At 41.3% G+C, this 14978-nt stretch overlaps 1 protein-coding gene and 1 long non-coding RNA gene across 5 annotated transcripts; one reads left to right on the top strand and one right to left on the bottom strand.

Moving 5' to 3' along the window:
* Window positions 1–661: 661 nt before the first annotated feature.
* flvcr1 (FLVCR heme transporter 1) lies at window positions 662–9317 on the top strand. 4 transcript variants are annotated; one of them, XM_048985525.1, is made up of 12 exons: window positions 885–1206; window positions 1304–1452; window positions 1920–2015; window positions 2294–2438; window positions 2688–2828; window positions 3141–3208; window positions 4024–4127; window positions 4800–4910; window positions 5156–5261; window positions 5675–5786; window positions 7179–7246; window positions 8182–9317. In XM_048985525.1, exons 2-12 carry the CDS (start codon window positions 1405–1407, stop codon window positions 8263–8265), a joined length of 1083 nt encoding a protein of 360 aa, XP_048841482.1. In that variant the 5' UTR covers window positions 885–1206; window positions 1304–1404; the 3' UTR covers window positions 8266–9317. The 4 variants fall into 4 exon arrangements, with proteins under 4 accessions (XP_048841481.1, XP_048841479.1, XP_048841482.1 ...); XM_048985524.1 differs by having other exon boundaries at window positions 662–1095; window positions 1273–2015; XM_048985522.1 differs by having other exon boundaries at window positions 667–1206; window positions 1304–2015.
* Window positions 9318–14193: 4876 nt separating this feature from the next.
* LOC125714885 (uncharacterized) lies at window positions 14194–14622 on the bottom strand. The gene is made up of 2 exons (XR_007383876.1): window positions 14582–14622; window positions 14194–14463 (listed from the first exon to the last, which is right to left on the bottom strand). It is a non-coding gene; the product is annotated as an uncharacterized LOC125714885 (long non-coding RNA).
* Window positions 14623–14978: the final 356 nt, after the last annotated feature.

Here is a 14978-nt window from a genome sequence, read left to right on the forward strand (position 1 = left end):
TTATTGCGACGGGAATGTTCCTTGCATGCGCTTCACGCCAGATTCGCCTTATCTGCAAGGAGGACAGTTGGAGACAGTTCATTCTAAATGGTTGAACTATTAGCAGCAATAAAATGCAGCATTCTGGGCTTCCGAATTGCAATTATTCATATTACACAATTTCTTGAAGAAGAAAAAAAATGAAAGTAGTATAATTTTGCTGAGATGCTTACAGCTTTCTTGGAAATGCCGCCTCTCGTGGTGCTTGTGGACCTGGGCCACCCAGGCCGATCGCTGATCCAGGATCTTGGCTTGAGGCGAATGGAAATCCCAGGTGTTTCTCAAATGACAGTCAAAGTGTCTCCTCTCCGCGGGTGTCCGCAACCTGCTGTTCACTTCTACCTGACACCACGTTTCTCTTCGCATGTTCAGTTCATACAAGGCATCTTCCTTGGCCGCAGACATCGCTGCGAGGTCTTGATGTGCGGTACAAAATGCAAACTCTGAGTGTGTACTGATATTCAGTGCAGTTACCATGGTGTAAGAAACCTGATTACTTGTAACCATAGTAACAAGATCGAAGTAGATGTGGAGAAAGTAGGTGAGAGGTTTCTTACAAGTGATTATAAATCAAGCATTTTCATAACCCTTTAATAAATCAAAAAGTGTGTGATACCTTTAATGGTTTAGACATTTTTGGTTGAGGTTTTATCACCATGGAGGTTGGTGAGGATAATCTGTTAGCTCCAAATAAATTAGAGTAAGTATTGCAACTGCATTACCCGTTCAGCAAACGGCAAAAACTACAATGTAATAAATTGTCTAGCAACTCCATTTTGACATTGTCCACTTGGCGGTTCACTATGTATGATGGGGGATCTCGCGCTGCTGAAGGTGATTGGCTGATGGGGCTATCGGACGCTTCTGTAGTGTGCGCGTGCCGTCAGCTAGCCAGCCTATCGCAATCCGAGCGCGAGCCGAAAGCATACGAGCCGCCTGCTCTGTTACTACCAGAGCGAAACGAGGAAGTTTCAACATCTATTTCCGTGCCGGCATCTGTAAATCCCAGACGCGGCACGTGTGGGACATAATATCATCGTTTACCGTGCTTGTTGGGTAAATATGCAGTATAATTTGTACCAAAATGTCCTGTCAGCTCTTATAGGGTACTGTACTTAATCTCGTTAGACCAGAGGCGCGTCTGAGAGCATCTTGCGACATCGTGAGGTATGTGAATATCCCATCAATATTAATTTCCTTTGTCGATTGTGGTTTTGTTTTCACAATGTTCAGGTGTGTTAAGTCGACAGTGTACCTTTCCCAGGCGGAGTTTGAAGCACATGACGTAGGGATTCGCACGATCGACCATCATGGTGGCTGAGATATTACAGGGCCATATAAGAAGTGGCAGCGCACCGGGCGGCGATGACACAGCTTCCACGGCGCTGGGGCCGATCGGACCGCAAGATGCCAGTCAGTATTCCGGTGTATCAAACGGACCTGTTCACCTGACCTTATCCAGCTCTAAGGAATCTGAACAGGAGATACCTCCCGATGAGACACAGGCTATGCTTCCTGGTGGACAGAAGCCACTGCAAACTAAGCTTTATTTCAGACGATTTACCGTTTTAACGGTGTTCAGCCTTTATTCTCTCGTCAATGCCTTCCAGTGGATTCAGTACAGCATCATCACCAATATTTTCACCGTTTACTACAACGTGCCAAACGATAAGATCGACTGGCTGTCGATTGTCTATATGGTTGCATACATTCCGTTGATCTTCCCAGCTACTTGGTTACTAGATAAAAAAGGATTGAAAATTACTGCACTTCTGGGTTCCGGTCTGAACTGCATCGGGGCGTGGTTGAAATGCGCCAGCGTGAGACCTGATCTTTTCGGGGTGACGATGACGGCGCAGGTTATCTGTTCCGTTGCACAGGTGTTCATCCTCGGACTGCCGTCCAGGATTGCATCAGTGTGGTTTGGACCTAAGGAAGTGTCTACTGCCTGTGCAGCAGCAGTACTAGGCAATCAGGTCTGTAAAGTTGATGAGTCTCTCGCCATCCTGATTTCACGCCAAGCATCCTTTCATTCCCATATTACTATACCATTCTGATAATTTTTCTATGAAGTGTCACATAATCATTAATATGCATTTTATTTTTTTATATTTCTATTGTAAAGATACACAACATTTATGGCTTTATAACACCATTCACATTTCAGTATAGAATTAAGTCTCTCTAAATCACTTTTTGGCCAAAAATGGTGAAACATTTATTAATCCCACTGAAATTTCTGCTTCTTTCCCAGCTGGGTGTAGCAGTGGGTTTTTTGCTGCCTCCAGTTCTGGTGCCCAATACCCCAGACGACAAGGATCTGATGGGCCACAACATCAGTATCATGTTCTATGGAACGGCGATAGTTTCAACGCTACTCTTCATTTTAGCAGTTGTTGGTGAGTTATTTATCTGTGATTGGGATGGAGGTATTACTATCATATCAGTATTGGGTTTATGATAAAACACTAAGGAAAAAACTGATTGCCACGTATCTGTATGCTTATCTCCTTTGAAGCTGATAATTCTGATTGATGTCAGTGATAGCATCCATAGGACTACAGGTGACCTACTCGGGGGGTGTCATGGTGAAACACAAGGTGGGTTTGAGGTTGTTATCCTGACAGCATTCCTTTTTTATCCCCAAGTCATTAAAGACAGACCTCCCATGCCACCAAGTCATTCCCAGGCAGTTCTTCCCGATCTTCCTGCTGAAGATTACTCCTACAAGCAGTCAATCATTAACCTCTTCAAGAGCAAGCCCTTTGTCTTACTTCTCATCAGTTACGGTGAGGCTGCCAGGAGTTACTACTTGCTCTTGCGTTTCAGATATTGGGGCAGAATTTATTTGATACAGAACGCATTTTGTTTTCCAAAAGGTGTTATACAGCCTTTGAATGTAAAGAGAGAATTTATTTTCGGTGATAGGCTATGCAAAATACACGCATCACACAATGCAAACATTTGAATAGTCAAATTAAGTCAATATGCAAACTGTTACATGATAGACTTATTTAGCCTTAACTAGACTTTATACAAGTGTCTTCCAGTCAATCTGAACAGGACTGTATTACAACACATCTATGTCTGTCATCTCTTAGGCATCATGACAGGATGCTTCTACTCTTTGTCAACGCTGCTGAATCAGATGATTTTGACACATTATGTGGTATGTCGAACTGTACTTGCTGAGCCCTGAAATTTCAGTTTCGTCCTTTGCTGTGGGAAAAAGATGCTTAGCTGTAAGTGACCTGGGGGCTTGCTCTGGACAGACTAAGTTGTCATTGCAGATTTAATGCAAGAGCTCAATTCTTTGTACTTTAATTCATTTAATCTGATCTTCTGCATGCCTGGTGTTCATGTAGGGGAGAGCTGTCAAAAAGTCAGTCAGTCGATTTCTTTTTTTTTTTTAATGAAGGCAAAATTTAGATTTTTTTTTGTTGCACCCTCAACACATAGCACCTGGGACCAGTGCTGAGCTCAGCGTTTAAATAATCAGTTGCTGGCACAGCAGGAACATATGCCAGATGGTCATATATGCTAAGATCTGTTCAGCAGCCAATCAAATCTGGCATTGACCTCAGAGTGAAGATGAATCAGGCCAATTAACAACAATATTTCAATTTTAATAATTTCATCATTCTGTTTTAATTTATGATTTGAAGTGCTTGCTTATCAAGCACTAAAATGTTTTATTATGAAGATGTACTGAATATAATTGTAAAAACCAAACTATGGACACTGACTTGTTATGGGCATTGTCTGATTGGATTTTCTTTTCCCCTGTCATAATGAGGTCATTATCGCACCCTATATCTATACTGAACTCACCTAGGGTGGAGCAGGGAGCCTTGCTTTGCTCTGCTCAGTATGCATTGTGTAGGGGAGGGTTTTATGTTTTTTTTTTTTTTTTAATTTTGTGGCTGAGCTTGAAGTTCTGATGGGTGGATGAATCGCGGATGCTAACTTGAACACTCCATTCAGGGCCAGGAGCTGAACGCAGGCAGGATTGGCTTAACCCTGGTTGTGGCGGGTATGGTAGGCTCCATAATCTGTGGGCTGTGGCTGGATCACACTAAAACCTACAAGTATGTATCTTGTGCATCTGCTTGCCTGTGGTTCATCTCTCCATAGACTCACCTCCCAACCCCCCCGCCCCCACGACCTTAACACTTGTGTTCAGTTCTTGTCACTTAGCATGCAATGAATGAATGAATGAATGAATGAATGAATTAAAGTTTTGGCCTGCTGTAGCATCTGGGATTCGTAGACTTGCGCCCAGTAATCCAAAAAGTGGCTTGATGTTTATAATGGATTGCATGTAGACTTTGAGATAGATGTCTTTGCAATCGATAAACACATCGGATTAAAAACTAAAATAAATGACTGGAAGGCTCCTGTGGAGACACATAGCATGAGTTAGCCTCTATTCCTGGCTTTCTTGCCTGATCACTGTCCTGCTAGTTTGCTAACCTTCCCCATCCCCTGTCCTAGGAGCTGTGCGCCTTGCCTGTGCACAGCATGTCGTTTCCAGCAAGCAATTAACTTGCCTTCTCAGATTTATAAATGTTTCTCGTGACAGGGTTAGACTAATCAGCATTTTTCTCAAGAGTATTTACTCTATCCTTTTTATGTTCATGAAATGAGTCTAGCACTGGTTGAATGCTGACAGATTTGAAAAGCTAACTGCTGACTTCCTTTGGACAACGTTACGTCGTAAATTCTGATGTGGGCTGTATGCATTTCTCTTGTTGTTTCAGAATGACCACTCTGATAGTCTATATCCTCTCCTTCGTTGGAATGGTGGTCTTCACTTTCACCCTGGACTTGAACCATATCATAGTGGTCTTCTTTACAGCGGGAGTGCTGGGGTGAGTCTGAGGGTGTAGGGGAACGGCTGAGACAGCACACAACACAAGGTTCCCCTTCAAGTCTTCAGTAAGGGTAACAAACATGTCATACAAGATCTCCCATTGGCCAGTTGATCCTTGGTGCCTGGAGTCCTGGCAACACAAACCACTTTCATAGGTTTTCTAAAGTTGTGTTTAGTAACGGTTAAGTCTGGCCTTTATAAATATGGTTGGCATGTTATAGATGTAAACTTTTTTTTTAACAGATTTTTTATGACTGGTTATCTACCACTGGGGTTCGAGTTTGGGGTTGAAATTACGTACCCGGAGTCAGAGGGAACATCATCTGGTCTCCTAAATGCATTTGCGCAGGTAATCTACAGGTGGTTCAGCAGAAGTGCTACAATGCAAACCTCATTGATTGTAGTTTTTGTGACATGTAAATTATCAAATATACAGTTATTACTGCAGCCTCACCCATCCAGGTGTTGTGCAACATCTGTCTACTTTGAGCATTATTTAAATGCAGATGAGCTCGCATGCATATCTTGCATACAAAATCAAGACTTTTAATAATTAATAAAACCTTAAGACTAAGACCTGAATGTGAAATGCATCCATATAGCAATAAAAGTTTTTTTGCAAAAACGAGGGCATTGTGGGTAGGTTTTATGTTAACTTGCTTTGTGACAAGAACAAAAGCGTTATGGGGTAAATTTAAAGTAGGGTTCTGGTGCTTGACGGATGTTGCTGTTCTCATGTCTTGGTTCTCCATGTTCCCTCAGCTGTTCGGGATCATTTTCACTTTGATCCAGGGAAGGATAATGACTGATCACACCCCTTTGGCTGGGAACCTGTTCTTATGCGTGTGGATTTTCGTGGGCATCATTCTGACAGGTGATAGCCCTCTTTCGCCTGGTGGCTCTTGTAAACTGGTTCTGCAACTCCACACTCTGCCTGACCTTCCCATGGGTGTGACAGTTTTTGTGATTATAACCTGTTTAACAGTTACCTTGGCCGTTTCCATAATTTGACACATTTCTTCTTCCTTCTCTACATATATGTGATTTCTAAGCACATGTCATGTTTCTCAACTTAAAAATTAAGCAAAATACGTGATTGGCATGTTTCTTTACAAAGTAAAAATACCAAAAATTTAGTTTTTTAACTTTTAAAAACTCATGAACAAATTTAAATGATTGCTTCCAAGAAAACACTTTGTTACATATTGGTTGTAAATGTTACATCTGCAGTTAAGCACATTGGCATCTCCATCCATCCATCCTTCCATTTTCCAAACCGCTTATCCTACTGGGTCGCGGGGGGTCTGGAGCCTATCCCGGAAGCAATGGGCATGAGGCAGGGAACAACCCAGGATGGGGGGCCAGCCCATCGCAGGGCACACTCACACACCATTCACTGACGTATGCACTCCTATGGGCAATTTAGCAACTCCAATTAGCCTCAGCATGTTTTTGGACTGTGGGGGGAAACCGGAGTACCCGGAGGAAACCCCACGACGACATGGGGAGAACATGCAAACTCCGCACACATGTGACCCAGGCGGAGACTCGAACCCGGGTCCCAGAGGTGTGAGGCAACAGTGCTAACCACTGCACCACCATGCCGCCCACATTGGCATCTATAGTGTGTAATTGTTGTTTGTGTGTGACCTTGGGTACTGCACTTCCAGTAAACCTGTATAGGATATGTAGTTGGAAGATTATAGCAGGGATATTTGTATGTAATATTCTGATTCTTGCCTTAGTTCTGGATCTAATGCTGATTCATGTATTGGTTCAGGAAAGCTGACTGTCAAGAGCCAATCTTCAGGAAGTTTCAGATTGTACATAGTATCTGTTGTTTTCCTGAGCAGTTCCTGAACTAGGTCTGCAGTTATATGTAATGCCCCTCTCTTAAGATATAGCTGCATTTTTGTGCAAAGAATCACCCAAGTCAAGTTTCATCATTATAAGACTGCAACTTAAGGCTCAGGGGGTCCCAAACTGTAAACTTTACAGAGAGTTTGAAGCATGCAGTGGGTTACAGTGAATAACAGATTTTCATATACAAGTTTAAATAACATGATTTAGAGTACATCTTTTTAGCACGAGTTACTAGAATAATCTGAAACTCTGATTGCATTGCTACGTGTTCTTCTGTCTGCTGTTGTTTTCTGAGTTAATACTGCTTCCGATCTGTACAATGAACTTTAAGCTCTATGAAACTTTTGCCAGATGAATGCTGTGGGGTTTTGTGTGTCAACATGTTTATTATGTCTTTGTTCAGCCTTGATAAAATCAGAACTCAAGAGACACAACATGAACAGCAGCAATGAGAAGAAAACTCTGCAAGCAGTAAGTTGGGGTTTTTTAATGGGACGCTATGGTGACTTTTAGTGTCACTGACAGCTATTCAGCTTGAAAAACACACTTTATTCGATTATAATCTGGAACCCCTAACGGTGTAATATGTGGCTTATTTTTAGTTGCTTGGCACATGCTTTAATCTACTCATACTTTCGTGTTTTTTAGACTTCATTGATTGATCTGGGTATTTGACAGGCAAACTTGGCAAGGTGACATTTGCCATAAAGTACAGGAGGCTTCCCGGGACTTGAACCAGAAACCTTATGGTCAGGTGTCTAGATCTTTAATTACAAATGGGTCAAACTTCATATAAGTAATTCCAAAGAATAATAGTGAAAGGGGCTGTAACAGACACATTCATGCAAAATAAAAGCTGATGTGCTTCTGGAAAGAGCAGATGCCTGATCAGAAATGCGGCTGCTTTTTCTGCCTGGATATTTACACATAAAACCGTAAAGTTGCATCACCTGGAAATAACTTTTCTTTTAATGAAAAAATACTTTCGGCTCAGTTAAGCATACTTTTGTTCCCGGAATCTAAGAAACCGGTTTTAAAGGTATTTTAATTACCACACTGCCACAGCAGGATACATATTAGCTGGAACAGAATCAAATTTATTTATTGGCTAGTAGCTGCATTGAACTGGAATTCTGCTTGCTCCCTACCTACCAGTATTCTGAAGGTAGTGTTTTAAAGGGGGTTTTGAAGGTGTATCTCTCCTCCAGAGAAAGCCGTTGCTTACAGGACGGCACGGTGATGCACTGAAGCAGCCTGGTGGATCTGGGCCATGTCTGGTCTCTCCTCTGTATCAGTGAACAGTCTGTATCAATTAAGTCACTCCACTACAGCTGATCTGGCAAAGTGAAATCTGAAGATGCATTAAGGAGACTCCTTTCTCTCTTCTCTCATTATTGCTTCTCTAGATCTCCCCTGAGTGTCCTTCAGATAAACCTTCTGATGCCATCACCCAGGTCTCGTTCCCAGACTCTCCTGAGACTCCAGTATAGGGACTCCTCCACGGTTTCACGTCACATCAACAGGCCACAGGGCTGCAGATAATTTAAAACTGTTTTCGACTGTGTTGCCTTTTTATTTCAAGAACGTGTGTATTTATGTATGTGAGTCAGTGGTCCGTTTGGCAGAGCACAAGAGAGATCTCACAGACCACTGTTAGCTGCTTGCTGGTCCAGGCTTCACACTGTACAAAATAAAACAAACTTGTGCTTTGTTCTGTTTTTAACAATTTTTTTTGGTGAAAGTACAAGTTTAAATAGCTCTAGTGTCTTACTCTGTTTCATAGTCTAGTTTCTTGGCTGTGGTTGTATTTGTTTTGTAATTTGCATTCATTTGTATGGGTCCTTCCTCGTCTGTTCCTCTAATCAAAAGCACTGCAAGTTGTGTTTGAGACAATCTGCAATTATGAAAATACATGATCCTTCTAATTAGCACAGACTGTATGTCCACAAAAGCCTTGCAGTCAGGGAAACCGCAACAAGCAAAATGATTATTACCTATGTCATTCACAACCCCCACCCCAAATTTACTGATAGCACCAATGACATCTGTCTCTGCAAGGAATTTCTTCACAACCCCGTGCTGCCATTTCATTCTGATGCTTAAAGGGATAAATGCCCCCCGAGGCTTAAAAAGCACAGAGGCCCCCTACCCTTTTATAAAGGGCAAAATGGGTGCCACCTTTTTCCAAATTTACCCGGTGGAGGTAATAAGTACACTGGTCCATTTAGTGCTGGGACTATAACTGGAAATGTACTTTTTGCTTGGACGGTGAAGGATTCAACCTTTTATTGCACAGCAATAAAGTATTACATTCAGTCGGTTGAAGGTCACGCATGGTCCCACTGAAACTCTGGCTGGTCCAACGCCTAGTGCTGGAATGTACATTGCTGAATGGTAGACTTTTTCATGCTTGTGTGTTTGCACCTTGATCTTGATAGTGTTGATAAAAAAATGCTATAGAAGGACAAGAAGTCAGAGATATGAACTTCATAGCATTTGTTATCTGTCAGAACACAAAAAATAAAACTGTTTGCTCAGCGAATCCATTTGTCATCATTTTCTTTAACCCAAATTTGGGGCATGGATGCCCCTTATCAGAAGGGGAGGGTTCAGTTCCTGCAGCAACAGAGTATTATCACCGTTGGGCCCTTGAACAAGGCCCTTAACTCCCTTTGCTGGAGGGACTGCCTCTCTGATCTGATTCTCATTTGTAAGTCACTTTGGATAAAAGCATTCACTATATAAGTAAATGAAATGCGTAATGTAATTCCTAAACCCTCGTTTAGGAATATACTCAAAATCGCATAAATTTTCCCCTTGTATATTTCACTAGAAACATCTCAGAGGATGATTCTGTATAACAATCATCCATCCGTCCATTTATTGTCCAAACTGCTTATCCTACTGGGTCGCGGGGGGTACGAGGGCACGAGGCAGGGAACAATCCAGGATGGGGGGCCAGCCCATTGCAGGGCACACACACACACCAGTCACTCTCACACACCTACGGACAATTTAGTAACTAGAGTGGGACTCTAATTGGAGTTACTAAATTTCCTCATGGATTGTGGGGGGAACATGCAAACTCCGCACACATGACCCAGGCGGAGACTCCACAGTGCTAACCACTGCACCACCATGCCGCCCCCGTGTATAACAATCAAACTGGTGAAAATACTGCAAACCGCTTTACATTATGCTTTACAACAGTGCCCTCATGTGATGCGGGATAACATTACCATAAAACGTAATTAATGAAAAGGTACCACTGAACAAGAAGACTACCTTTATAAAGGGTTTATATTCAGGTTATTATTTAGGTTGTAATACTTTGTAAATCATCTTTAGACATTTATGAACAAGTTCTATCAGTTTGTTTAATGAGTTACTAACATTTATAAATATCAGAAGGGAACCTTATTGTAAAGTGGTACCAGGAAATGTATTAGTTACGTCCATTACTGTGGAATACACACATTTGGTTCATTGTGCAGCCCTGCAACAAACAGAAAATAGTTTTTTATTTGCTTATCCGTGACACAGAGTCACATTATTCACCCAATATCTTAGCCAAGAATGACAGTTATATATATCCAATGAGGTGTAATGACTGGGACCCAATAACTTTTGCTGTCAGAGTCCGCAGATGGATATTGTTATAAATTAATAGAATTCAACCACAAACCATTTTCTTTACTCAACATAATAACGACACGGCGACGTGAGAGGAATCGTGTTTGATCTTCTAAATAAAATAGTGACTACAATATAAAAAACAGAGAAAAACGGCAATTATTCATATCACATTGTATACACAGCAAACCCTGAATGTAAATGTTTTAGAATGAAGACTGGAAATCTTGTGGGCGCATATCTTTTCCAGTGTTGTCTGTAATGTGTTGGTGCAAACGACGATCTCTTGGGCAAACATGGTTATTAATATACTAGTCACGCATGTGAAGTCAATCAAATGTATTCTCAAAAATAGACGATGACAGTCATACGCACTGTATAAAAATAAATGAACCAAGCATGATTAAGGCTGTCACCCGTCTATGCTTTTCCAGAATCATCCTGGAATTTGAGTATCTGTCTTGGAAAAATTAATATTCTGGGATATAAAATGTTTTGTAATTCGATCATTTCCCAACTAACGTTTAACGTTGGCCCAACGTTGGTAGAACGTCGGGCATAACGTCGGCCCTACGTCATTAGCAGACGTTGGCCAGACGTGCATCTGCACATCGGGTTTACGTCAACTCAACGTCTGCAGCGAACGTCAAATGCACATTGTCCCAACGTGCAGTAAACCAAGTAGTGATAAGCAAATGTGTGCAATTCCCTGGGGCCAACGTAAAACCAACGTCCCACGGACATTATGGGGACCATGTGCCAACCTACTTTCAATGTCTGGGTTACGTCAACTCAACGTTTTGGTTGTTACTTGTATTAGTGCCATTTATAAAATGTAATCTGATTTTGATGTTTTTATCCAAACAATTTCTAGAAACAAAATGTTTTATCTGTTTAAGATTACATGCATACATAGCAACAGCTATTGCCGGATCGCTATCCGATAATATATGGATATAATATAATATCCGTCTGTCTCTTGTCAGTTTGACAAATTTTACGGAACCAAAACAACAGTTCAAGAAAACACGAAAATTTCAAAATGCTGGCTGACGAGACTTTTAACAAAGCAGTTAAATGGTTTGAGGACAACTTTAGAAAATCCATTTAGGGCCCACCCCAGCTAGTATTGGTTCGTTGGGCCGACGTCAATGGTCAAAAGCGGACGTCGACACAACGTCTGGCCAACATAATGGTCTAATGAAAATAAGATTTTTGGATATTATTGTTTGTTAGATACACTAACTGCCTTTTAATAGGCTAATTTCCTTTCTTTCTGAATCAATGAAATACACTTGATGTCGTCCAAATTTTTCGTTGGCGTAATGTCTGGCAGACGTCTCATAGACCTTTACTCTATGTCCAAGATCGAATTTATACAGATTTCTTTTCAGATTAAGATGAACTGTACAACCTATACCTCCACAGAAAAAGTTTAAAGGATTCCATAACAATCCCTTTTCTTCGTTGGCTTCATGTTCTGACAACGTCAGGTATTGACTAACTCATGGTCAGTCCCGGACGTTGTCCAGACGTGCAGCCAACGTCCAGAATGTACAGTATACCACAACCATGACAGCTTGTACACGTGCTGTATATCTCTTGATGGAGGCTGTTGTGCAGTGGAGTGAATCAGAGACTCTTGCAACACAACCTGACCTGGCAATTAATGTGGACAAACTCTACCATGATGTCAGTATACTGAAAATTGTCATCTCCTCCATTAAAAAAAAAATGGTCATTCATTTAAAGCAAAGAAAAACAAACAATAGAATTATAGAAGACTGTCCCATACATTTCTAAAATTGTGATTAGTGCTTATTGTGAATGTGTGCTTAGTTACATGGGTCTGTAGTCTGATCAATGGAAGTTATAAGCTTAAATGGTGAAGTCTTAGCTTCAAAATGTGTGCAGGCAGATCAAGAATAGGAAATAGACATGGAAATGGTGTGGAAATTCCAGCCTATAAACTAGAGTTAACATGATTAATAGGACCGGATCTATTTTGTTGTAAGGGAAATGAGAATAAGCCATTTTAAAGTGTACATTACATTTTATGACTATATTATGATAGGGCTGTGGTGGGCTGGCGCCTTGTCCTGGGTTGGTCCCGGAATAAGCTCCAGACCCGCACAACCCTGCACAGGACAAGCGAGTACAAAAGATGGATGGATGGATGGGTTATGGTAGGGTATGCCTACCTGCTGTTTCAGATTAATGTAACTGACCTACCGAAAAATTTATTTTTATTTTTAGCTGGCGATGAGATTTTGATTTCATTTGTATGCATTTTTACCATAGTCAATGCCATCAAATGTGAAACAGGAGCACATTCGCCGTGACAGGCTCTGAGTCAATGCCATTTTCCAGGAAATGATTCTCCCTTTGTTTTCCCAGTTTGATGAAGGCAGCCAAACCCATTCATTAACTCCACTCTCTTACTGGAAGATCATTTAGGGGGCACGTCCACATATTGACAGCCACTATCTTTTATGAGTTGATTTTATTCACTATTTAATAAAGAGAGGAAAACTCTTTTATTGAATTTGACTCCTTAGTAGCAGATAAGAGAAGGTTGATATATTGATGGCAAATTTCTCTTATATTACCTCATATTTCATTAATTTCATTTTAGCTGTCTGAAAAGCTGTAATTGATCTCAAATAAAATGCATTAACACACACACAAATGGTCTCTGTATTCATTTGGATAGCAGAATTGTAGCTATGGTGTTTATAAGGGAACACAATACAAGTACTTTTTAATTATTTTCTGTTTTGTAAAGATTGAAGACCAGCTGTATGTGGCTACATTAATAGAACCGTGCAAATAGATTAGATTAATACAAAATAGAAAAACCATCAAAATAATTGTTTTAGTGGATGACATGCTGTTACGGTGCGGCATGGCTCAGGCGAGAAATGGGAGTGACGATCCACTTGCGATAGATTATTAGCAAATTGGATCACACTAACAAAAAGACAAAGAACAGGCAAAGGGCCAGAACTTCCAACACACAGTAAAATGACTCACACAGTGACTGAGTAAAGAAATGAACAGGGACAGGCACTTAAATACAACTGGGCTAATGGGAGGGGCCAGGTGTGGCACATCAGAGAGTCGACCAATCACAGAGGGCCAGGACAACGAGCAGCGGATGGAACAATTAACAAGCACTGACCCTAGAAAACACAACCCACAAACTGGGAAGGCTACATTAAGATGATAACAAGGAACTAAAATATAAACAGGACTAGAAGAGAACAGGACACAAGCATTGCAAACCTAGGGAAGAGAAACAAATGAAAATAGACACCATGGAAACAAAGAACAAAATAGCAGATGACCGGTAGGGCAACAGTCTCTGAGCCATACACTCAACCCAGAGAGTTACGCGGCATTCTGGGGAAGAGGGGAAACACACTGGGGACTAAGGCACACTGGGGATTTTTTTGATTTTGTTGATCATGGCCTAGATTGTCATTGAATGTTTTTCTTGTATAATTTGTCTGTCACTTACAGTTACTTATTTCTGGTCATTTACGGGGTGTGCAGAAATTCACAGGACTATACTGGCAACCCTGGATGTGACAGGTTCAGTTTCACAGAATGAAACGCAACAGAATATGAGCGATTTATGCTACTGGACTCAGGGATGCTTAAACGATTAGCTGGTTTGTTTTATTCATACTTATCAATTATTGAATTTGTAGAACCCTTTCGTTCAAAGTCCCAGCTGTTATCTGTGGTTGTAGAAGCTTTTCCATTTATCTTGTGTTTATTACGGTTTGGGCAAACGCGAAGAGTTTTTCTCAGCCAGCCTGTAGCTTGTTCTAGGAATCTACAAGCATTATGAACTAGGAACATGTCACTCTGCCCAGTGGGGTTTGCCAGCAACAGTTCCCTTGGGTACAGATGAGGTAGCATCTTTATAAGGTGCCCAAATCATGTCAATTCACTCTTCTCGATCCAAAGGAGCAGTACGTGGTTCTGTTTGAAGGTTCTATCTGGACCTCTGAAGTCCTCATCCTGTTCTGACCAGTGAGCCGGCACCCCTGTGGAGAATCCTCATTTCAGCCGTCGTTCATGCGGTCATCATCCACAGCTTATGACCATAGGTCATGGTCGGGGTATACAGGGCATTGTCCAGAAGACATAAGAATCATCACGAACCTGCTCAATGGCTGCTGATCTGCACGTGCTGATTCTCATCCTTCCCGTTTAGGTTCACATGCGATATAAAACGAGAACAGAACAACATTTAGGTCAGTCAGCTCTGTTCAGGTAATTGCGGGAACGTAAATGCCGAGGGTCAAATGAGGACATGGCGATTACACGTTTGCCACTTCGCAAATCTGCCAGAAGGGGGCATATCTGCATTTCCAGAAAGAGTTCAGAAGCCCGATTTTACAGAATTTCTCCAACAAATGCAGGTTTTTATGTAAATTCTTTGTTCGCTCCTTTTTTGATATAATTCAGCCATATCAATTTATCACTTTGTTTACCCTGCGTTATAGTGCATTACAAGTATTTTCATGTGTATCCCCGTACAACCATATCATTTGACGCA

This window comes from Brienomyrus brachyistius, chromosome 19, assembly GCF_023856365.1.
Source record: "Brienomyrus brachyistius isolate T26 chromosome 19, BBRACH_0.4, whole genome shotgun sequence".
NCBI lineage: Eukaryota > Metazoa > Chordata > Actinopteri > Osteoglossiformes > Mormyridae > Brienomyrus > Brienomyrus brachyistius.